Below are 24,473 nucleotides of genomic sequence, written 5' to 3' on the forward strand. Positions count from 1 at the left end.
GGCTTTCAATAAGGCTGGAGGAATCACCCCGGCTGTCCTCGTGGAGCTGGTAAGTGCCCAAAGAATCCCTTCTAGGTCTTGTGTGGAGTGACCTGTCTGGGAGGATGGAGAGTACCCAGCCCTCGCTCTGCTTACGCAGATGGAAGTCCCATAGATGGCCACTTTGTTTACTTCCTATTTTTAAAGCAAGGCTCTATTTGTAGAAAATGAGAAAACATGGGGGGCGGGGTGGAAATGAGATGAGAAACTGTGTTCTGTCTGGAAACACCACTTTCTCATTCTTCCCTGTTTACAGTAGGTTCACTGGCAAGGGTGATGTGCTGTGTACTTGCTCAGGAGAACTTTGCGGCAGTGAAACAGTTGTAGGTGCCGAGTTGGGGAGCCCTGGTGCAAATGACACCCTGAACTTGAATGTGGCTGAGGGTTGTAGCTCAAACAAAAGTGTGGTAACAGAAAGACCATTTATGTAGGCCTGTTGATTCCCGTGTGATTATGTCTGGCTTTCTTAAACTCTTCCCTTTTTAAGTTATTTTCACCTTCCCTGTACTAAAGTGGACAATATCAGAATGTCCTTCCAATTTACTTTTTCGGTCTTCCATGGAACTGTTGTGGTTCTTTCTGACTTTTCTGTGTTTATTCCTTTTTACTCCACACTTCTCAATGGGGACCCAAAGTGGCTTACGTCACTCTCTTCTCCTCCATTTTATCCTCACAACAACACTCTGAGGCAGGTTAGGACAGGATGCGATGCTACCGGGAAGCTGCTTTTTCTCCTTCTTCCCCCACAGCCCCGCAGCGACTTCACGCACCTCCCAGGTGTTCAGTCTCCTTTTGCAGTCTTTCTCAAATCTGCGTGGCCGCAATATTTTTTGGGAAAGATTAGAACAAAGCTGGGGGCAGCTGCTCTGTGGGCAGCAAAGTCCAGATGCTTCCAGTCCCGCCCACATCAGTGCCATGTTCCCTGCCCCTAGTACCCACAGTAGCCATTTCCCCTCATACACACTCCATACTACCGGATTTTTTTAAAAAAATGTTTTGTAAAAACCAGTCATTATAAATTTCAAAATGCTGGTAGCTGTATATGTCAACTATGTGTTTTTTTAACAAGTCCCCCCCCCCATGTGGTGAGCTGGGGGGGAGGAATGGCCTCTCCAGAGACTGGGTCAGGGAAGCTGTGGGGGAACCTACCACACAGAAGCTCTGTTGTCCCTGTGCTTCCTCTGGTGGGGAAACCACAGGAAAGTGTCCTCCTCTGGAAGGGGTCTGTGAGGGGACAGGAGAACCACATGTATTCTGCCTTGAGTTTCTTGAAGATCAGGATGAAAAAGGTTTTAATTTATGGACTCTTGGGATGAAACTGTGGTTTGTAGCTTATCTTTGTGCACAGGAGGGAGGGAGACAGTAAGCCCTTCTGCTGATGAGTCCACAACAGAGGTGGCCTGAATTGGCAGCCTTTTGATCATGCTTATGATGGCTTTGGGAGCTGCGGTGGCTCAAGTGGTTAAGATGCTGAACTGCAGGCTGTGGAAGGTCAGTAGTTCAGCAGTTCGAGACCCGGGTGCCGCAGGACGGAGTGAGCTCCCCTCTCTAGTTCCAGCTCCTGCCAACCTAGCAGTTCGAAAGCAAGAAATTGCAAGTAGATAAATAGGTACCACTTCGGTGGGAAGGTAACAGCGTTCCGGGCGCCTTGGTGTTTAGTCATGCTGGCCACATGACCACGGAAACGTCTTCGGACAGCGCTGGCTCTTCGGCTTGGAAACAGAGATGAGCACCGCAACCCTAGAGTCAGATTCGACTGGCTTTCGAGTAAGGGAACCTTTACCTTTATGATGGCTTTGCAACCTTCTGCTCCTTCGGTTCTTTTCTTTTTTTTATCATCTCTGTCTTGGAAAGATTTCCTAACTAAGCAGGTTCACTATAGTCATGCAAAGCATGACTCTTGCATGTTGTTGGCATGGCACAGTCAGTGACTCTGTGACACTGTAACATGCCAAACAAAAAAGATAAGTTCCAGCTAGGGTTCCCAACCCCCAAATGGGCCTGGAGATCTCCTGGAATTACAACAGATCCCCAGAGGACAGAGGACAGGTCCCCTGGAGAAAATGGCTGCTTCAGAGGGTGGACTCAGTGGCATTATACCCTTCTTAGGCCCCTCCCTTTCCCGAACCCTGCCCTCCCCAGGGTCCACCCCCAAATCTCCTACGAATTTCCCAGCCAGGAGTTGGCAATCCTGGTTCCGGCTCTAAATTGCTTATTGTCAGAATTTTCCGCATAGTGAATGTGAGACGTTAACAACTGAAGAGGGAGGAGAAAGGGAAAGATTATGCAGACTGATTGTGATGATCACTGATTGTGACAAATGCAGCTATGTTTCTTTCTGTGTGAACTTGCAAAGGAATGAGCTGTAGGTCTGGGTGTAAAAACTGAATCTTCAGGCTTTGTTTTGCTTGAGTATGTGGGCTAAGCAGGGAAGATGAATGTTTCTCTTCTCAGCCTCCGGTTGCCATCTATTTACAATTATTTTGTGGCTTTATCTCATTGGGGAACAACTCAAGCACTCCCCGTTTTCCTCTGCAAACTCTGCTGTTGGGAAAATTCGTTGAGCACCCGAATATTTGTCAGCTGGCTTGAGTGAGGGCCAATCTACACATTACAAAGTCCTCACGGTGGGGAGAAGGGGCTTTTGCCTTCCCTTCCATTTCCCATGACATTTTCATGCCCTGAAACAGTCCTGGGGAACTGCTATTTGCTCTGGTGGGAAAGGTATGCAAATAGTGGCTCTCTGGGGCTGTTTCAGGACACAAAGTGATGCCGTGGAAACTAGGAAATCTGAAGCCCGCTTCTGCCAGAGTTGCAGTTGGAATCCTCCAAGTGCATCCGGGAAGTACAGAATTCCCTTCTCACGTCTCACGGAAAACCTTTGGCAGTGGCAAGTATTTCTTATTGTGTGAATTGACCCCCTCAGACATTAAACCGTGGTTTAATTAAAACACATGATGGTTATTGTGATTGTGTGTCTGAATGCTGGCAACTCCACTGACTATGGTTAGCTAGGGCCAGGGCTATTTTTGGGCAGGTGCGCAGGAACGGAGTTCCGGCTGGCTTCAGAGTTGGCCACGCCCACTACAGCCAAAACATCTGCGTGCGTGGCTACAGAGGGAAGGCCTGGAGAGTGACCCCCCTGGCGACTTCATGGCGGGCGGCCAGGGCCCCCCTGGAAGGATCGGGGAGGCATTTAAATGGCTCCCCAAGCCTTCCCTGACCTGTCCAAGGGCTGGCTTGCCCGGGCTCCCTGCAGCTGCGGGGCACCCAGGCAAGCCAAGGGAAGGCATGGGGGTGTGGCCTAATGCACTAATAAGCTGTGCTGTCAGGGGTGTGGCCTAATATACTAATTGTTTCTGCTGTTGGGTGTGGCCTGTTATGCTAATGAGTTCCTGCTGGGCTTTTTCTACAAAAAAAGCCCTGGCTAGGGCCCATCAAACCAGGATCTGAATTTGGTTGGTTAACCACGGTGTCAGTTCAGTATTGCATGATGGATGAACATAACCATCTTGATTCAATCCTGGCTTATTTCACTGTAGGGTTGTCAGGTCCCTCTGGCAACCAGCAGGAGGCTTACCTTGCTGGGGGCCCCCTCATTTTGCCCAAATGCCAGGACGTCCCCTGATGATGTGCTGATGTCACCTCTGGGTGCACAGGGGGTGATGTTAGTGCATTGGGACACTGCCAACAACCCCCCCCTCCCAGTTTCCTGCCACCAGCTGGGACTTGATAAGCCTCTTCCCCAGCAATGCCCTCCCAGGCCACCGAGAAATGAGATAACACTATGCATGCTGAGCAAGAGAACTGCAACTAAAAATGTTGCTGCTTCTCTCCTGCCAAATATGCCTCCTAGTTGTGGCACTTAATTAAACCCATAATCTAAGTGGGGCCGTTAATTATATTTTGAGTGGATAGACAAGTTCTTTTGTCTACATTTTCAGTAAAGCTATTTCCAAACACTTTTCTGTGGTAAGACATTTTTCCGTTCTGGCTTCTCCACTCGACAGCACGGTCCTCTGTTTTCTTGCTCTAGGAATAGTGTGTGCTTTTTTTTTTCTCTTGGTAATTTGGACCTCTGGAGCTGCGGTGGCTCATAAGACGCTGAACTGCAGGCTGTGGAAGGTCAGTAGTTCAGCAGTTCAAGACCCGGGTGCCACAAGACGGGGTGAGCTCCTGTCTCTAGTTCCAGCTCCTGCCAACCTAGCAGTTCGACAGCAAGAAATTGCAAGTAGATAAATAGGTACCACTTCGGTGGAAAGGTAACAGCGTTCCGTGCGCCTTGGTGTTTAGTCATGCCGGCCACATGACCACGGAAACGTCTTCGGACAGCGCTGGCTCTTCGGCTTTGAAACGGAGATGAGCACCGCAACCCTAGAGTCGGATTCGACTAGCTTTCGAGCAAGGGAACCTTTACCTTTACTAATTTGGACCTATTGGTGCAAAACTTGAATAAAGCCCCACAATTCTGATTTTGGGGTCAGGAAATTAGAAGCGTAGCACAACAGCAAGGATAAGTGCTACTGTTGAGCAGAAAATCTGACCCAGGGACTTGAGGCATCACTCCTTCTGCACTGCCCGTGGACCCAGACCAACAGCTGGATAAGCAGGTGGTAGCAATGACTGGGAGTGCCTTTTAGCAGCTTTGACTGCTTAGCCAGCTGCAGTCTTTCCAGGGCAGCCTTTCCTGGCCAGCCTTCCCTGGCCCTTGTAGTGCATGTCTTGGTTCCATCTAGGTTAAATTGCTGTTATACATTCTACATAGGGTTGCCCTTGATCAGTGCTGAGAAAATTCCAGTGGTGTAAAATGCTGCTGCCCAAAGGTTGACTGGAGTGGGTCACTGGGACCGTATCACTTGTCTTTTTAATTTTTATTTGTGTGAGTGTGTTTGTGGCTTTTTGTGTGCTTGCCTGGAAGTCATGGTTGACTTCTGGAAACCCCTACTGGGGGCTTGGATGTTTTTCAGAGAGGTGGCTTGATTAGCATGCCTCTGTGTCCCACCTCTGGTATTCCTTGGAGGTCGCCCTTCCAAATACTTGCAAGAGTCGGCCCTGCTTAGAAGAAGAAGATGATATTGGATTTATACCCTGCCTTTCACTACCCGAAAGAGCCTCAGAACGGTTTACAATCTCCTTTCCTTCCCCTCCCCACAACAGACACCCTGTGAGGCAGGTGGGGTTGAGAGAGCTCTTTAGAAAACTGCCCTTGAGAGAACAGCTCTGAAAGAACTTGTAACAACCAAGGTTACACCAGCTGGCTGCATGTGGAGGAGTTAATACATGTAATGGTTAAAAATACAAACACTTCTTTGTCCCCTAATTTAGCTGTCCGAAAGAGGAATTCAGTGTTGCTTCTTAAAAGGTAAAGGTTTCCCTTGCTCGAAAGTCAGTTGAATCCGACTCTAGGGGGCGGTGCTCATCTCCGTTTCCAAACCAAAGAGCCAGTGCTATCCAAAAATGTTTCCATGTTCATGCGGCCAATATGACCAATCACCAAGGTGCACGGAACACTGTTACCTTCCCACCGAAGTGGTACCTTGCAATTTCTTGCTTTGGAACTACTTGGTTGGCAGGAGCTGGGGCCAGAGATGGAAGCTCACTCTGTCACATGGCACTTGGGTCTTGAACTGCCAAACTACAGACCTTCCGGTCTGCAGCTCAGCATCTTAACTTCTGAGCCACCACTTCTTACTCCCCTTCAAAAAATCAGTGGAGAGAGCATGGGAATTTGGAAGAACATTTTTTAGGAGTTTTTAGCACCCTTTCCTGGTGCGCTCCAGATCAGTCTTGAGAGAGGCCGCCCAAGATTGTTCCATCATGGGGGGAAAAAAGAGTAAAGAATGCAGGTCCTTTGCTTATCTGTGTTTATCTCCAGCTGGATGTCGACATCTGTAGCTCTTTGGGAATCTCCAGCCTTGACACTCCTCTTCCAAACAGATGCTTGTGTGTGTTCCAAGTGCAATTGCTTGGGCTGAATCAGACGCTGGGGTGGGTATTTACTTGGGCTTTATTTGATTTAGATTTTAGCATCAGAGACCTGGAGGGTACCTTCAGGTGAAAGATGTTCACTTGTATAGACTTACTTGCAAAATGGGAGTTCTTCTGTGCGTCCTGCCCCCTTATTTTCTCCAGGGCTGGCAAAAATCTAGGCTGTTCGTGGTGAATTAAAAATGTGCTTTTCCTTCCTTTTGTGTGTGCTTTGCTGAGCAGCCTAACGAGACTCACTTTAAATCACAGATGGTGTGGGATACAGTAGTAGTATTTTAACAAAAAAAATAGGATCAGGACAATTTGGTCAGTGAAAACAAAATGCAAAGCTGCACATAACATTCAAGAACTTTGCAAGTGACCATTCCAGTATGCCAGAAACCAAATAGAATAGCAAAAAAGATTGCAGTGTTTACCACCATGACCTTTAATAAAATGTCAGTTTCATTCATCAAGCAGCTGATGAACTTTTGATCAGTCTAGGACTGGAGGAGTTAAAATCTCCCACTCCTATAGGCAGTCCTACATTTCTTGGCACTAGGTAGCTCCCATCAGTAGGCCGGCAGCCGGCAGGACAGAAATAAGGCAAAAAGCGTTCTTGCATTAATGGCATGATGTCATTTCCAGAGTCTGTAGCGAAATGCCTTCATCCGTGCCTCTGCTGCCCAGTCTTCCTCCACATGCCAGCCACCAGCTGGCAACCTGGCCTGCCCACCTGTGCTAACATTCCTGTTATGGATGCTTAAAATTATTGTCTTGTCCATCCCAACCCTCTGTCTTCATGTAGGTTTCCTTGATATTCCTGATTAGCGGCTTAGTGATCCTGGGCTATGCTGCCTCCATAAGCATGCAGACAACATACCAAGGTGTTGTAAGAGAGATCTGCGGGCCGGCCATCGGGAAGCTCTGTGAGGCCTGCTTCATTCTGAACCTCTTCATGATCTCGGTGGCTTTTCTCAGAGTGATGGGTGACCAGCTAGAAAAATGTAAGCCCTTTGACCCCCCAAAAATCCTTTTGGCATCTTCCTGGCAGTCGGTAACGTACCCTTTTCGATCTTGGGATGGGGGGGGGGGTCCCCTCCTTAGTGAAGGAATACAAATGAATCAAATTAAATTTCACAAAGATTTCTCCCTGGCAATTTGAATAATTAGATTTGGATCCAGGAGTACCTAAGAGACCAAAAAGAGCTTTGGGGTATAAACGTTTGAGAGTCAACGCTTCCCTTTGGAGCTGCCCAGCCTTCCTCCTTTGGAGCTTTCATTCTCAAAAGCATGTGCCCTGGAACTCTTGCTGACCTCTGTGGCTGATTCTGCACCCATCTGTTTCCTCACAATTTTTTCACAGCCGTGTCGAGAGGTTACTCTCCCTCCACACTGCATGCCGCGTTCACTTTCTTTGTTCGTTGGGTTTTATGGTACCTTCTGCATAGATTTGTGGCCGTTCAGGGGTGACTTCGCAAACAGTACGGTGTTGCCCCAGAGTATCTGAATCAGGCCTATAGTCAGGATTTTTTAAGTCAGGGGGCATTTCAATTTCTTAGGGGGCACTGGCTAATCAATTTAATCCGGGGAAGAAGGCCGTGACACCCTGGCCTAGGTAGGAAGTCAGGGGGGCCTTGCTAGCAAGTCAGGGGGCCTAGCCCCGAGATGCCCCATGGTAGCGATGGGCCTGATCTGAATGTGGTTTCGAGAGGGACCTTTTCTTTCCTCTGCTTCCAATTTGAAGGGAACAGTAAGCAGGCAACTTGACACGGCTTCACTGATCTCCGTCAGTTTCCCCCACCCCTATTTCCCCCTCTGTATTTATCACCCCACCATGAATTACTTGGCTCAGACGGCTAATGACCACTGAGGTATGCAGGAGCATTGAAGATAAAAGAGATGGTAAGCTGGCACTAGCCAATGCAGAAACCAGGATCCGAGGCAATGCAATGAAAACGGGGGAGAACCAGGTCGAGTGCTGATAAAAGGTGGAGCGAATGCTGGATGCAGAATGGACCGCTGGTACTCCTAGATCCAGTCTAACTGTTCTACTGCAGACCGACACAGCTACCCCCTGACAGTTTGGAGTCCCCGGGGGTTAGCTCAGACGGACAGCTTCATCTGTGCTGAAGACCTTGTACAGAGCTAGACCATTGGTCTACTAAGCCTAATCGTGTCTTCCTGAGCCAAATTTTACACTGTGCTGTTCTGATGTCTACGCGACAAATATACCCTAGGGACCTCTGTTCTTAGACTTTAGTTCCTGGGCACGCACAGGCTATACTTGGGTTGGACCCTTCTCACCTGAAACAGCACCATGTGCCTAGGAATTAAGTTATGAGCGTGGACCTCCCAGGCCTTACCTGTTGACCAAACTCAGGAATGGCATCTCATGTAGGTATGCCAGCAGCACTTCTCCAGGGACCTGGGGGGGGGGGAAAGCTGTCCTTATTGGCAGGGACTGATTTTGAGAGCTCCGAACGTGCCCTCGCTTGACCCCATCTTGTGGGTGGGGTTTCCCTGGCACCTTAATAAGTCTGCAGTGGGTGGGTTGTCCAACTCTCAGTTGGAAAACTTCTGGAGACTTGGGGGTGTGTGTGTGTGGAGCCTGAAAAGACTGGCATCTGGGGAGTGGTGGGACCTCATTGGAGTACAATGCCACACAGTCCACTCTCCAACGCAGCCATTTCCTGCAGATGAACCGATCTCTGTAGTCTAGAGATCAGTTGTAATTCCAGGAGGTGACCTGGAGGTTGGCAACCTTAGGAAGGGCAATAGCCCCCAGGAACTGTTTCCCTTGCTGCTGGAACCTGATGCGTCCAACATGGTGTCAAATGAAGCTGGTTCAGCAACTTTTGTGCCTTCTGCTGAACAAACGGGGTACTCAGGCTTGGTTTGTCCTTGAAAGAATCCATCGTTTCAAAACTCACCACCTTTTACGAGAAGCGGAAGCCTTGTGTGAGTTAGCTCAGTCTGGGATGTCATGTACCATTTCTGGCAGGAGAGGGGAGATCGGATGTTTGTGTTAAAAGATTGGACCCTCTTGGTACAAACAAATCTAGCATATGAGGGGAAAGGGTTGCCTAGAACCTCCCCCTGGCATGGGTGGAAGTATTAACGGCTTACTTCTCAAAAATCTGTAGTAGCCAAAAATTGCCTGGCTTGTTTGATCTCATGTAGACATGGCCCGCAGAAGCCATTTTGCCATGCTGCAGGGCCAAATTTGATGAGATGTGTTTTTCCCAAGTGAGGTCTGGTCCCCCTGACTAGATGGTCATCCCACTGGCCAGGCGTTAGCTGCTAGAGACCTAGCTTCCTGAATGCTCAAGGGGCTGAATTCAGGAGTGTGGGGGGCAGTGGCTTCAACCTCCCCCCATTTCCCCAACATTTATTTATTTATTTTATTTATTTTGGGATTTATATCCCACCCTACCGGGCGGCTAAGAAACAGCAATGCCGAATTTAAAATTTAAAACAGTAAAACAACATTTCATACATAATAAAATCGGTGCTCTAATAATCTACATAAAATCACCAAGATGCGCACATTCCACATTGGCGGCCGACTTTTTTAATGGCATGAGCACCAGGAATGATATTCTCCCCATTTCTGCCGGGCGAATCTACCCCCCCCCCCATTTCTGCTGGGCAACATGAAACAGTCCTGGGGGCATTATTTGTCCCAGTTGGGAGCTGTGTACAGTCCACCAAAAATGGGGTTTCCTGAAGCACCTACTGCCCAGTTGAGGTGGAGGAAAGCCAGGATGGTCTCCCCGCTTTGTGGAAGGGATGTTTCAAAGGACAAGGAGGTGGGCATCAGGAAACACATCAGTGGTTGCCACGGTGCCCGTGATTACCACGTTGTAGAGCACTGGTATAAGCACGAGTAAACTGAATGGCAACCAGCCAGGGAGACTAATGATGACTTTGCCTTTTCCTCCTTTTCCAGTGTGTGACTCATTCTATCCGAATGAAACCTTGAGCGGTGGAACCTCTCACCAGCACTGGTTCACGGACAATCGCTTCACCTTGTCTGTGCTGTGCATCCTGGTTATCTTCCCCCTCTCTGTCCCAAGGGAAATTGGATTCCAGAAGTACACAAGGTGAGCTGCCAATCACAGCTGCATTCTCAGAGGGCAAGAATTGAGCTGAATGGGCAAAATGTGAAACTGAGAGCCCTCTTTCCAGCCAGGGGGTGACTCTTGATCAAAGCTGGACTCTCAGGGGAGGGGTGCACAGCTTTAGATTTGGGCGGTGGCTGTGGGGATGTCTGCAGAGAGATTTCAGAATGGGCAAGGTTCTTTGCTAGATTTAAAAGCCTCCTGTTTGGAATAATCAGTCATTCACATTTCCAGAGAGCCATTTAGTCTGTGTCTACTGTTCCTGCTGCCTAACTCGAATAGTCCTTGGGTTGCATATGGTTCCACCATGGGGACTGTCAATCAGCTTGCAACATCTCCACTGGGAACTGAATTCCCAGGCACACAGGACACCACAGTGAACAAATTGATCACAGTGGAATACAGAGGTGTTTGCTCTCCCCATGCCATATTCCTGGGGGAACTGGGGGTGTTATTTGTCCAGTTGTGTGTTCTAAATGTACTGGTTGGGGGACACAGATGTGTTCTGGATGCATTGCAGTGATCAGCTCTAGTTTATTTAGTGATTTCAGGAACACAACAAGGACACCCAGCAGGGTTTGAGCCCTGCATATAAAGCATGCAAACGCCCCACCCCACACACATCCACTCCCAAGGATAGACTATTTACATTACACTGCTTATCTATAGGTCAGTTCCAGGATCCTGGTCAGCTATTGTTCTTGGGGAGCAAGCTCACCCAGTTCAAGGTCCACATTCAGGGATGGCTTAGGCTCAATACATAACACAAATAGAGCAAGTGGTGGGCTCCTCTGGACTGAGTAAATGATACAGGAAGTGGAAGGCATAAGCACTGTTCTCTCCGTGTGTGCTGTGATCCTGACCCAAATAGGGCTCCATGCACCTGCAAATGGAATTCCTAGTGGAGAACCGGCAAGCTCATGTGCACCTGTATAATTGATTCCCCCCCCCCAAACTTCTTTTCTGGACTGAAAAGTCTCAGTCTCTTTAGGACGTTCTTCATAGGGAAGGTGCTCCAACCCCTTAATCATCTAGGCTGCCCTCCTTTGAACCTTTTCCAGCTCTGCAGTATCATTTTTGAGACATGGCAACCTGAACTGTACTCAGTATTCCATATGAGGCTGCACCATCGGTCTATACAGTGGAATTACAATATTGACTCCCCCCCGTTCCTTTCCTAACAATCCCCAGCATAGAGTTTGCTTTTTCACTGCTGCCTTGTACCCAGTCAGTATTTTCAAAATATCCAGTACACCCCTCCCCCCATCTTTCTTCCTCCGTCAGGCCATTTCAAACCCCGTCAGCATAACTTAGACGTTAAGATGTTTTCGTTTCAGTGTGCATCATCTTGCACTTACCTATCTACATTGAACTTCATTTGCCACACACTGTAGTCCACTCACTCAGTTTAGAGAGATGTTCTCTAATAATAGACCTTGCCTCTCGTCAGCCTGAATAATTTAGTATCGGTTGCAAACTGAGCTGCTATGCTGTTCAGCCTCAATTCCAAATAATTTATGAACAAATTAAATAACATCTGTCCAAATACCAATGGTTGTGGCACTCCACTGCTCACTTTTTTTCATTGTGCAAATGGTCCATTTATTCCTGCTCTCTGCTTCCTGTCATTTAACCAGTTCTTAATCCTAGGGGACCTGTCTTCTTTCTCCCCTGACTGCTAAGATCATTTGGGTGCCTTTGGTGAGGTTAGGCTTGCTGACTCTGGGTTGGGAAAGTTAGATCTGAGGGTGGGGGTTGCAGAGGGGAGGGAGCTCAGTAGGGGTGTAATTTTATACAGTTCACCTTCAAAGGTGTCTTTTTCTCCAGGGGAACTGATCTTTGTAGTCTAGAGAGAGGTTGAAGATTCTGGGAGAACTCCAGGCCCCAGCTGGAGGTTGGTAACCCTACTTAGGAAACCCAAGGGAATAAGGTCTACCAGATCACCCTTAACCCCACCTTTGCTACATCTTCCAAGACCTAGGGTGCAAACTCAGACTGGTGCAAACATCAACAGAATGCAGGATTCCCGCTCGCCCTTTTGGCCTGTGCCTCTGTTGTCCTTTAGTCGAAAGGCAGAAACTGGCTACGCCTGAAAGCAGTGTTTGTCTTGCTGAATGGCAGTGCTGTAAAACACTGCCAAAACTGAATTCAAGTTTGCCGCTTAGAAATGCAGTAGGATTCTAAAACGCCAAGAGCATGTTTTGTATTATAAAATACACAATTTATGCTCAGCATCACTATAAACATTTCCAAAGGCCCGTTTAATTGTTGTATACCGAAGTCGGTGTGGGTGAACAACCAGTAGGGTGATGAAAAATACCGGTGCTGCTCAAGTATATAGGGTTGTGTGGCCTGAAACAGTATGGTGTAGTGGTTAGGTGCGCGGACTCTAATCTGGGAGAACCGAGTTTGATTCCCCGCTCCTCCACTTGCACCTGCTGGATGACCTTGGGCAAACCATAGTTCTGGCCCAGATATTCTTAAAAAAGGGCAGTTTCTGTCAGAGCTCTCTCAGCCTCACCTACCTCACAGGGTGTCTGTTGTGGGGAGGGGAAGGGAAAGGAGTTTGTAAACTGCTCTGAGACTCCTTTGGGTAGTGAAGGGCGGGGTATAAATCCAATCTCTTCTTCCTTCATAAATCTTTCGCTCTCCCCAAGTGGTGCTCCAACATAACTGGCATCCAATGAAGCTGATGCAGAGTAGAGTCAGAAGAGACAAAAGGAAATTCTTCTTTACACAATGATCTGTGGGATTTGCTGCCAAAAGATATAGTGATGGCCACAGGCATAGACAGCTTTAAAAGGGGGATTAGACTGATTCATGAAGGATAGGTCTGTCAGTGGTGGCCGAAGGGAACCTTCACATTCAGAAGCACTAAGCCTCTGAATCCCAGAGCCAGGAGGCAAAATCAGGTGAACTGTGCCCTGTCATTGGACCTCTAGAGGAACCAGTTGGCCACTGTGTGAGACAAGATGCTGGAGTAGATGGACCATTGGCCTGATGCAGCAGGGCTCTTCTTATGTTCTTAAGCTGCAAAGTGGAGGGAACAGCAGCTGGACAAACGCTTGTCAGGGGTGCTCTAGGCCAGGGGTGGCCAAACTGCAGCTCGGGGGCCGCATGCAGCTCTTTTGCACAGTCTAATTAAAAGCCGCCCTGAGCCCTACGGGGGAGGGCGGGGTATAAATTTAATAAATAAATAAATGTTCATAAAAAAAGAAATCTGCATGCTTTTCAATAAAATCGTGTGTGTAATATTTGTTCATGTCTTACGGCTCTCAGACATCTGATGTTTATTCTGTGTGGCTCTTACGTTAAGCAAGGTTGGCCACCCCTGCTGGGCTGATCCTGCATTGAGCAGGGGGTTGGACTAGATGGCCTGTGTGGGCCCTTCCATGACTCATGCTTGTGGCTGGAATGCAGGGGCTGTGCTGAATTTCCCTGGTGCAGACGTCTTAATCTCTCTCTCTTTGTATGTTTCAGTATTCTCGGGACCTTGGCTGCTTGCTATTTAATGCTGGTCATCATAATAAAATATTACATCCGAACCGATCACAATGTCCAGTATGAACATCGCCGTTCTTCCGGGTAAGTGCTGGCCCAAGTTGTTTGCTTTGAACAGACTGTGAGATTCTCAGGCGTCGGTCTCTGTGGTGACTCTCTGGAGCCTGGCATCGCAGGTACCCTCCTCGAATGCAATTGAATGAAACAGCCCACGGTTCCTTTGCTTCCCACTGAACGGAACGCTTCCTCTGACTCCCCTCGTCCCCAGACACCGCCTCAAAGCGACTTGTGTCAGTGCTCCTGCAGGGCGTGAAATGAACTCTTGCTTGATGCGTCTTCCTACCCCCTCTGGCAGGTCAGGATATTGTGACCAAGCTGGTCCCAAGGAGGGATTTGGAACATGCTGCCGTACTCTGCTTTAAATGCCTTCCAGCCTCTTGTGCTGTCTGTGCACACAAAGTGAAATGTTGTTCCTGTGGAACAGGGGAGCATGAAGGTTGGCGTTTACTTCAGGGCTTTCCATTTGATCCTGGGTAGAATTAGAGGACCGCTGGCATATATGGTCAGGCTGCAGGGACACAGGTTTGCATTCTCTGGCTCCACCTGCTCTTTTCCTTTCTTCCCTCCTCCATATTTGTGTGCTTTGGGTCTAGCTAGATGAGACACTGGAAGGGGAGCTTCGCCATCTCACCCCCTGTGCATTATAGGGATGGAATGTCTTGAGCTGAATCAAGACCATGGGATAACTTTTTCCTGTGCCATTTCTGCCTGACCACCCCCTCTCCAAGCTGTGATTTACCTCATTTAGGGGACGCATACAGATTATGGCAAAGAGCGACATGGAGGTGGGAACGGGGTGTGTATGATGGACAAAGAATAGGAATTGGAACCTTTCTTCTATCCTGCTCCCAATCTGTGGGATTTCCTCCCTTCTGATAAAGGTCCTTTCCGTATTTGCCTGCCACTCCGGGTTTTCTCAGTGTTTGAGTTGAGGCAGTTTAAGTCCATGGCAAAACAGCATCCAAATAACTTGGGGCAACGGCAGGCTGAAACTGGGCTGACCACTGAAGGGAGGTAGCGTAATGCAGAAGGGGGGGGGGATGGTATAAAAAGAAGGTTGAACTTGATTTTAATGCAGAATGGGGTGGGTAGTGTTCTGACCTCACTGGTGGACCTCCTCAGTAGCACTTGGATTTTGGCTGCTGTATGACACAGAGTGTTGGACTACATGGGCCCATCCAACATGGCTTCTCTTATGTTCTTATGTTAAGGTGCCATTGAGTCTTGTTTCCATTTCACAGTAGACCTGTACTTAGTTGCAGATGTAAGTAAAGAAGGTTGAATTCGATTGTAGTGCAGAATTGCTTGGAGGCCACCGCGGTAGACATGGATTTAAAGGAGAGTGCAGAAAGGGTCAAAGTCTCCCCAGCCCCATCTCCCTTCCCCATTCTTAAAAATGGTGACCAGACCCGTTAAAAACAGCTGCCTTCTTGATGTGAGATGCTTTGCTCCGATTTTCCTTGCTGTGAGCCCCAACCTAGGGGTTGATTCCCAGGGCTCAAGCTGTACAGCAAGACAAATGATTGTATCTTTGGTTTTGCAGATTCCCTGTTGGCTAGCTGTGTTTGTCTGTCAGAGCAAAATAAAATTGGGGGTCTGATGGCACCTTAAAGAGTAACAGGATTTATTTCAGCATAACTTATTCCAGCCCATGCTTTTGTGAGTTGTTAGTCTATAAGGAAGGGGACTGAAAACGTATCAGCCAGTATCATAGTGCCCCTGTATAAATCTATGGTGCGGCCTCATTTGTAATAGTGTGTACAGTACAGTTTGGGTCACTGTCCCTCAGATTAGATATTATAGAGTTCTGACCTCACTGGTGGACCTCCTCAGTAGCACTTGGATTTTGGCTGCTGTATGACACAGAGTGTTGGACTACATGGGCCCATCCAACATGGCTTCTCTTATGTTCTTATGTTAAGGTGCCATTGAGTCTTGTTTCCATTTCACAGTAGACCTGTACTTAGTTGCAGATGTAAGTAAAGAAGGTTGAATTCGATTGTAGTGCAGAATTGCTTGGAGGCCACCGCGGTAGACATGGATTTAAAGGAGAGTGCAGAAAGGGTCAAAGTCTCCCCAGCCCCATCTCCCTCCCCCGTTCTTAAAAATGGTGACCAGACCCGTTAAAAACAGCTGCCTTCTTGATGTGAGATGCTTTGCTCCAATTTTCCTTGCTGTGAGCCCCAACCTAGGGGTTGATTCCCAGGGCTCAAGCTGTACAGCAAGACAAATGATTGTATCTTTGGTTTTGCAGATTCCCTGTTGGCTAGCTGTGTTTGTCTGTCAGAGCAAAATAAAATTGGGGGTCTGATGGCACCTTAAAGAGTAACAGGATTTATTTCAGCATAACTTATTCCAGCCCATGCTTTTGTGAGTTGTTAGTCTGTAAGGAAGGGGACTGAAAACATATCAGCCAGTATCATAGTGCCCCTGTATAAATCTATGGTGCGGCCTCATTTGTAATAGTGTGTACAGTACAGTTTGGGTCACTGTCCCTCAGATTAGATATTATAGACTTGGAAAAGGTGCAGAGAAGAGCAACTAAAATGATTAAGGGGATAGAACACCTTCCCTACGAAGAAAGGTTAAAGAGGCTAGTGATTTTTTAGCTTGGAGAAACAGTAATTGAGGGGCAACATGATTATGCATGGGATAGAGAAGGCAGAGAAAGAAGTACTTTTCTCCCTCTCTCACACTACAAGAACTCATGGGCACTCCATGAAATTGATGAGCAGTAGATTTAGAACACATAAAAGGAAGCATTTCTTCACCTAAAGAGTAATTAACACGTGGAATTCACTGCTGCAGGAAGTGGTGCCAACTACAAGCATGGACAGCAAAAGGAGACTGGATAAAACATACTGAGCAGAGGTCCATCAGTGGCTATTAGCCGCAACGCATAGATGGAACACTGTGTCTGGAGCAGTGATGCTCTGTATTCTTGGTGCTCGGATGGCAACAGTTGGAGGGCTCCTGGAGTTCTGACCTCACTGGTGGACCTCCTCAGTAGCACTTGGATTTTGGCCACTGTATGACACAGAGTGTTGGCCTGGATGGGCCCATCCAACATGGCTTCTCTTATGTTCTTATGTTAAGGTGCCATTGACTCTTGTTTCCATTTCACAGTAGACCTGTATTTAGTTGCAGATGTAAGTAATGCTAAAACTTGGTTTGGGCGGTGCCATTAACTCAAGCCATTGTCAGATGTGATACCACATGCCCCAAACTAGTGTCATCTGGCATGTCTTTCTCTGTTCCCTCTCCCCTCTCCGCCATCTTGGCTTGTCATGATGTTGCTGAGGGGATCTATCATTTTCTCAACTACAATTTCCAGGCCTTGATAGTTGTGGAGAAATAGGTTACAGTCCTGTGTATTTTTGAGCAAAGCTTAGTGAACTTCTGTCTGAATAAACATTCACAGGAATGAGTGTGGTAGGGGTCTTAAACTTATTTTAAGACTGCTTCTACAGATAACCATTTTTATCAAGTGAATGGCCCACTGGCTTTAGAACTAGGAAAGGGTCACCAAAGTACATCTCCTTATAGAACCTCCAAGGTACTGGTACTCACTCAGCAGCTCACAGAGACCCACATGACTTCCATGGCTGACTTGAGGCAATCTGTACCTCAGGGAGGCTTGTAGCTTACCTGTTTCTCTGGTGGTGGCTACATCAAGGTGGGAGCCACCTGCCAACCAGAAGCTCTACTAGGGAAAGGCTTTGCCTGTTTTCCTGAATCGTGGGACAGCTGCAACACTGGGGAATAGGGCTTCAAAGAGCCACAGGTGACATGTCAAAGAGCTACATGTGGCTCCTGAACCACTGGGTATCTCTGCTCTAAAAGGTGTAGTCTGGCTATCTAGTCCCCTCCCCCCAGTTGAAGTATTCTTTGTCTTCAGGCTGCATTTCATGTGGTGTGTATCTGCTTTGTATAACACTGTCTTGGTTTGTTTCTCATATCTCACTTGATGTTGGCTTGCTTCTCATATCTCACTTGACGTTCCTCTTCCTTTACCCCTTTCCAATTTTATAGGGTTTCTTCCTGGGCTTCCGTGTTCAGTGTTGTCCCGACAATCTGCTTTGGATTCCAGGTAATGGGCTAAAGTTTCTCTTTCTCTGATGAGGATCTGGCTCTCACCTTTTCTGTCCACTCTCCTTTTTGAGCTCCTTTTGGAAGAGGGTGGGAGGAGCTGGACGGACATATGGGAAGCCTCTGAAGTTTCTTCTTAGAAGGAGACGGTTTCTTTCCTTTTTAAGTAAGATTCAGGTCATAAGCTAGAACTTAGATGCCAAAGAATATTTAATGATATTATATATAAAAGACTACTGTTGCTAAGGGAGCAATTAAACTTGGTAGATCCTGCCCAGATAGGGGAAAATGTTGTCATTAAAAAGGCAAAAGGAGGCTGCCTGTTGCTCCCCATAGTGTTCGCTTTATCAGTGAAACTGTTAATTGTATCTGTTGGGACAGAGCTGGAAATAGGGATCATGCTGTAGGAGCCTTGAAGCCAGGGAAGGTTAATGCCTCATGAACACACATGAAGCTGCCTTATAGTCTAGGAGACTGTTGGTCCATCAGGATTGGTATTGTCTGCTCAGACTGGCAGCAGCTCTCCAGGGTCTCAGGCTGAGGTCTTTCACATCACCTCCTACCTGGTCTTTTTAACTGGAGATGCCGGGGATTGAACCTGGGAGCTTCTGCATGCAAAGCAGAGACACTTCCACTGAGCCACAGCCCCTCCTTCATTGGAGTGTTCTCTGTCTTCCAGTGCCACGAGGCTTGCATTGCCATCTACAGCAGCATGAAGAACAAGAAGCTCTCTCACTGGGTTCTGGTATCTGTGGTGTCCATGCTGTTCTGCTTGCTCATTTATTCTCTGACAGGTAAACTTAGCTACTCTAACTTGCTTTTCCTCCCTCCAACCCCTCTACCAAGAATCTTGGGAGCTCTCTCTTTGATACCAAGTATCTTCTGATTCTAGGCCCAGAGTAAATTCTGCAAAACAGGGGCCTGACCCATAAGCTCAGATGGGAACAAAGCTACGCTGAGTCCGGCACCCTCTTCCCCACAGTGGATAACTGAAGGGCCCTAGAAAATACACCAATGGGCTCGTGTTCCCTTGCTGTTGTCCCCCCGCCAACTGGTAGTTTGTGCATCCGGATGTTCTTGCATCAAAGCAAGGCTCCTTCCTCTGGAGGAAAGTCCTCCTGTCAGTGGAATAGACTTGGGGATCCAGCCTTCTGTGTCTGAGGCATACTCTACCAGTGGAAAGAGCCTTCTCTAACGCAAGAACTGGGAACACTCCTTCCACTGCAGGATAATTAGTACAATGGATCTGGGGCTCTGACTCTGAGGCATCTATATAGCCATCATGACCAGTAGCCACTGTTCAGTTTCTCCTCCTCCGTGGGTTTGTCTCATCCCCTTTGGAAGCCATATAAGCACATGAAGCTGTCTTCTGCTGAGTTGGACCTTTGGTCTAGGAAGGTTGGTTTTGCCTGCCCTGGCAGACAGGAGCTCTCCAGGGTCTGGGTAGAGATCTTCTGCATCATTTACCGTGGCCCTAACTGGAGGTAATGGAGGTTGAACCTGAGACTTCCATGCTTGCGAACAGATGCTCTGTCATAGAACCATGGCTCCATCCCAGTGGCCATTTTTGTGTCTTGAGGCTGTGACCCTTGCAAGCTAATGAGGTGTTGTGTGAAGGAAATAGTTTCTTCTTTCTGTCCCGAATATGTATTTGATGACCCTGAATATTATGGGGGAGGGGAACCCAACAGCCTTGTACATGCACCAGTGGCCCTTGGAGACCGCCATCATTCCTGGTGCCCAGACCCCACTCTGCCTTCTCACCTTGCTCTTTTTGATGATACTTCCATGGCCAGGGGGACATTTCATCTACAGAATCTACCCCCCTCCCCAACAACTAACTGGCTTGGCTAACTAATCTGTGGCTGGAGGCCGTGGTGGTGGTGGTGCTAGTGTTGTGTGTGTTTCCACATCTTCCTGTTTCCATTGCCCAATGCAGGGCTCTTTTTGTAGCAGGAACTCCTTTGCATATTAGGCGACACACCCCTAATGTAACCAAACCTCCAAGATCTTACAGTCACCCCTGTAAGAAGAGCTCTGTCAACTTGTGGAGGATTGGCTACATTAGGGGTGTGTCGCCTAATATGCAGAGGAGTTCCTGCTACAAGAAGAGCCCTGCCAATAAGGAATCCTCTGTGTAGGAAATCACTTTTTATGTTCAAGCCAGTGCTGTGTATGGTTACTAGCCAGGAGGTGGATTGGGAGGGTTTCCCAGAATTACAGCTGATCTCCAGATGGCAGAGATCAGTTCCCCAGGAGAAAATGGCTGCTTTGGAGGGTGGCCTGTGTGGCATTATGCCCTCCCACCCCAAAACCCTGCCTTCCCCAGACTCTACCCCTAAATCCCCAGGAGCACCCCAACCCAGAGCTGTTAGTGGTATAAGGGAGTGTGTTGCTCTCTGTCAGGAAAAATCTGGGCTCAAAGACCTGCCCAGCCATGAGGCACAGGGCAGAAGTCCATGTGATGAATGACGCAGGGATGCTGCTCAAAATGGCAGCCCTGTGTAGGCTGTTCCCCCCCTGCAATTAATTAATTAATTAATTAATTAAAACCTGTTAGGCTGCCCTTCCCTGCAAGCAGGGCTCAGGGTGGCTTATATCAGTAAAAATACAATAATACTACACTTAAAACAGTATTAAAAATCAACAGCCACAATAAAACAGTACAATCCCAGATGGAAATAAATTTCTAATACCCGCTTACCCCCTGGCCTAGGTTAAGTAAAATACAGAACCGGGGGGTGGGTTGAGAGTGCTAGGCCGTCACTCTCCTCAACCAAATGCCTGGCAGAACATCTCTGCCTTGCAAGCCCTACAGAACGGTAACAGATCCCGCAGGGCACGGATGTCCTCAGGCAGAGAGTTCCACCAGGTAGGGGCCAGGGCTGAAAAGGCCCTGGTCGAGGACAGCCGGATCTCCTTCTGGCTGGGGACCACCAGGAGGTTCTTATTTCCAGATCATAATGCGCTTTCCAGGACATATGGAGAGAGGTGAATGTGTGGGATTGCTTCCCCCACATCACTGCTTGCCCTGTGCGTTTCTCTGCTCTTTCTTATCTTCAGAGTTCAGCGACTTCCCCGCAAGTGTTTCTCAATCATCCATTTAATTGCCTCTAGATAGGAATAGCATCCTGTACACGAGCAGCTAGAACGCTTTCTCTCTGGCAAGCAATCCGGTATCCCCTATTTTATGCAGTTGTCAGCCAAAAGCAAAGTTTGATTTATAGCAGTCCATAGTACTTGTGTGCTTGAAAGACTTCCAGCATCCTGTGTGAATCTTTTGGCGAGTACAAATAGAATTTTCTGGCTTCAGACCAGATAGAAGCTGAGAGATCAAAGGCCTCTAAAAACAAAATACATTTAACGGTAGGTATTGGCTACATTCTTTTTAAGAAAGCTAGAAGCAGCTCCTGACATCATTAGCAATGCGTACATAAGTGTTGTCATGGCAGTGGACTTCTAGCGGCCCCAGCGAGGAGCTTTCAAGACTTGTGAGGAGCAGGGTTGGTTTGCCATTGCCTTCCTCTGCAGAGTCTTCTTGGCCGTCTCCCATCCAAGTAATGGCCGTGCTTACCTTCTGAGCTCTGACAAGATCAGGCTATACCATGCTGCCTCCTCTCCCATCATTAGTAATAGCATGTTAAATACATAACCTTTAGAAAAATCATTAAAATGAAGAGAAAACTTGCAATGAAAACCATTCAGCGCAAAGCCCTGAGAATGACAAAACAGTTAACGGAATTCCTGCACAAATACATCAATCCAGGTGTCAGTCAAAGAAAAGAAACCCGATCATGTCTTAAATTTCTTATAAAATTTTTCCAAAGTGCCAAAGATGATCTCGTAACCTGGCCGTGCCATTGATGTGATGCTGGCAGGTCAGATGATCTTGCGCATGCTCAGGATCTCACTACCAGTTGTACTGCTATGGGTGCATTATCACCACAGATGCCTGCCTGGGCTGTGGCTTGCTGGCATACTACAGGTGCACGCGAAGCAGTTGTTTAAGTAAGATGTGGGTGTGAAAGAGTGCCGGGATACAACTGCCTGTTCGAAGGAGCTCAATAATGCAAATACTGTTGTATGACTTGTATAGACAGAGTTTTGTATTACAGCGTGAGTGTTGATTGTTCTGTCCAAAGAAGGCTATATTCTCTATTTCTTCACAGAAAGGAAAGCAATGGCAGTCTTAAAAAAATGTTTGTTGCGACAGGGCTACTTGTTTCGGATTTAGCTACCATGGGAGCTGAGATGACAGTAAACACCAAATTACCTAAGGGGATGAAAATATTGAGGTTTTTCTCAGATGTTCAAATTTGGCAGATGAACCACCTATGACAAGGGTGTGTGTTACTCACAATCTTCCTGAAAGTCATGATTGTCATTTTGTGTGAAGAAGCAACACAGTTTTCTTGTGTTTTGGAGGGCATGCATTCATATATGACGAGGCTGTGCATGCATGGAAACAAATAGGCTCAGTATTGTATTTGCACAAAATGGTGACTGCACATATCGAGAGGCTCACGGAGCAGCAAGCAGCATGCATTCCTGTTACACGTGGTTGGTTGCCAAAATCAGCTGTATGAAACGTTTTTGTACCTGGGGGTAGCCTGGACTGTATTAGCCAGCTTTTCTAGGTGGGGCTGTCATAGATCCTAATGGGACTTCAAAGAAACCACTGAAAAACTCACCAATTCCTCATAACTAGGGTTGCCAGGATCCAGGTGGGGCCTGGAGATCTCCCAATTTTACAACTGATCTCCAGCTGATAGAGATCAGCTCCCCTGGAGAAAATGATTCTTCAAAGGGTAGATTCTATGGCATTATACCGTGCGGAGGCCCCTCCCCAAACCCCACCCTCTCCTGGATCCACCCCCAAAGTCTCCAGGTATTTTCCACCCTCTCCTGGATCCACCCCCAAAGTCTCCAAGTTAGTTTCCTTAATCCTCTGTTTTAGCGCTGGACTCTCTGTATTTTTAAGAAGCGTGAATTGCTAGTGTCAGAAGTGAGTAAGCATAAATGGCTACTGTTATGTTCAGGAATGTTCTCCTTTTCAGGAGGCAAGAACTTCCTACTTCCTTCCTTGCCCCCTCCCCCCCTCTAGTGGAAATAGTAACTAGAGGGACTTTCTTTTACCTTAAATCTGAAAAGTTGGTAATGTTGAGCCAGTGAAAGTACTGAAAGAGAGTAGTTGGGGTGGGGAGAGATGCAAAGGTGGAAGTTAGAACATGACCACTTATAGGTATCCTTTAGAAATCCTATTCATGGCTTGGATCCAGTGAGGCACAGGTGGACATGTAAACAGATTTAGTGCAGTCTTGTGCAACATGGGAGCACTTTCTTCGCTTGATCTTACCATGCCCAGATATTGCTTAGACAACATCTTGGGCAAGCAGAAAAATGTTTTGAGATGTATGATGTGTAATGTAGCTCAAGGGGTTAGGGTCAGGGTTCCCCAACACACACACACACACACACTTCCACTTGTACAAGGACCCCAAAACATGTGAAAATCCTCTGGGAGGACCCAAGCTACATTTCATGTCATAAATTTTACAAAAGCCCTGACCTGGATAGCCCAGGCAAGCCCAGTCTTGTCAGATCTCAGAAGCTAAGCAGGGCTGACCCTGGCGAGTACTTGGAAGGGAGAACTCCAAGGAATACCAGGGCCAGGAGGCAGAGGCAGGCTATGAAGCCACTTTTCTGAATGTCCTCCATGCCCCAGTAGGAGTTGCCAGAGGTCACCATGACTTCCAGGCACAGACATACACACACACACATAAATGCAAAAATACTTCCCAAGATATTGTTTTTACAAGACTTGTTTTAGTTTTGCCCAATAGCTCTAGTAATATCTCTCCCTTATTATAATTGAATAGCAACGTTCTATATCGCAACATTCTAAATTTGGCCCCTTTAGTGTTAGGCCGGTGGGACTGCCACTTACCATATCTGCCGACCAATAAGAAGCCAAAGCCTGGTCCCGCCCACACCACCCCGCCCAGCGTTTCAAGGTCTTTTGCATATGGAAGCTGATTGGACTTCACTGCATTCCACACCTCAAACTCACCCCCCTCCCCGCAAGGCAGTTGGAATGTCAGTTGCATATGGAACCTTCAAGGTCTTTTGCATATGGAAGCTGATTGGACTTCACTCCATTCCACACCTCATACTCCCCCCCCCCCGCCGCAAGGCAGTTGGAATGTCTGGTGGTGTGTAGGTCCCAGGATCATGTTTTAAAAGTTGCCTGGGGGATTATGGACCATTCACACACTTTCAACCTTAACATACCTCATAGGGGGAGAGGAGAATGATGACAGCTGCTTTGGTTCCCACTGCAGGGAAAGACTGCCCTTTCTCTAGGCAGAGGCTGGGGGGGACATAGGGTTGCCAACTCCAGGTTGGAAAATTCCAGGATATTTTAGGGATGAAGCCTGCTGAGGGTGGGGTCTGAGGAGGAGGAGGAGGAAGAGGGGGACCTCAGACAGATACAATGCCATACTCCCCACCCTCCAAACAAGCTGTTGCCAGTCTCCAGGTGACAGCTGGAGAGCTCTTAAAGCTCTGGTGGTAATTCAAAGTGCTGCAATTTATCGACAGAGTAGTGTTTTGGAAAATCTTTAGGAATTGTTTGGTGCATTTACGATGGGGCACCCACCCAGAGCCTCTGGCATTTTCTCACTCAGCTGGCAT

General features: G+C 47.6%; 1 protein-coding gene across 1 annotated transcript in view; it reads left to right on the plus strand.

The window, feature by feature from the left end:
• The window catches only part of SLC38A8 (solute carrier family 38 member 8), a 35,400-nt gene that overhangs the window by 132 nt on the left and 10,795 nt on the right, over nt 1–24,473 (plus strand). Inside the window, exons 2-7 of the mRNA XM_015406103.1 lie at nt 8–49; nt 6,815–7,013; nt 9,959–10,112; nt 13,611–13,715; nt 17,724–17,781; nt 18,460–18,574. Coding sequence (XP_015261589.1) covers nt 8–49; nt 6,815–7,013; nt 9,959–10,112; nt 13,611–13,715; nt 17,724–17,781; nt 18,460–18,574 — 673 coding nt within the window. The remainder of the gene's footprint in view (nt 1–7; nt 50–6,814; nt 7,014–9,958; nt 10,113–13,610; nt 13,716–17,723; nt 17,782–18,459; nt 18,575–24,473) is intronic.

Source organism: Gekko japonicus, unplaced genomic scaffold, assembly GCF_001447785.1.
Source record: "Gekko japonicus isolate JY-2015 unplaced genomic scaffold, Gekko_japonicus_V1.1 scaffold757, whole genome shotgun sequence".
NCBI lineage: Eukaryota > Metazoa > Chordata > Lepidosauria > Squamata > Gekkonidae > Gekko > Gekko japonicus.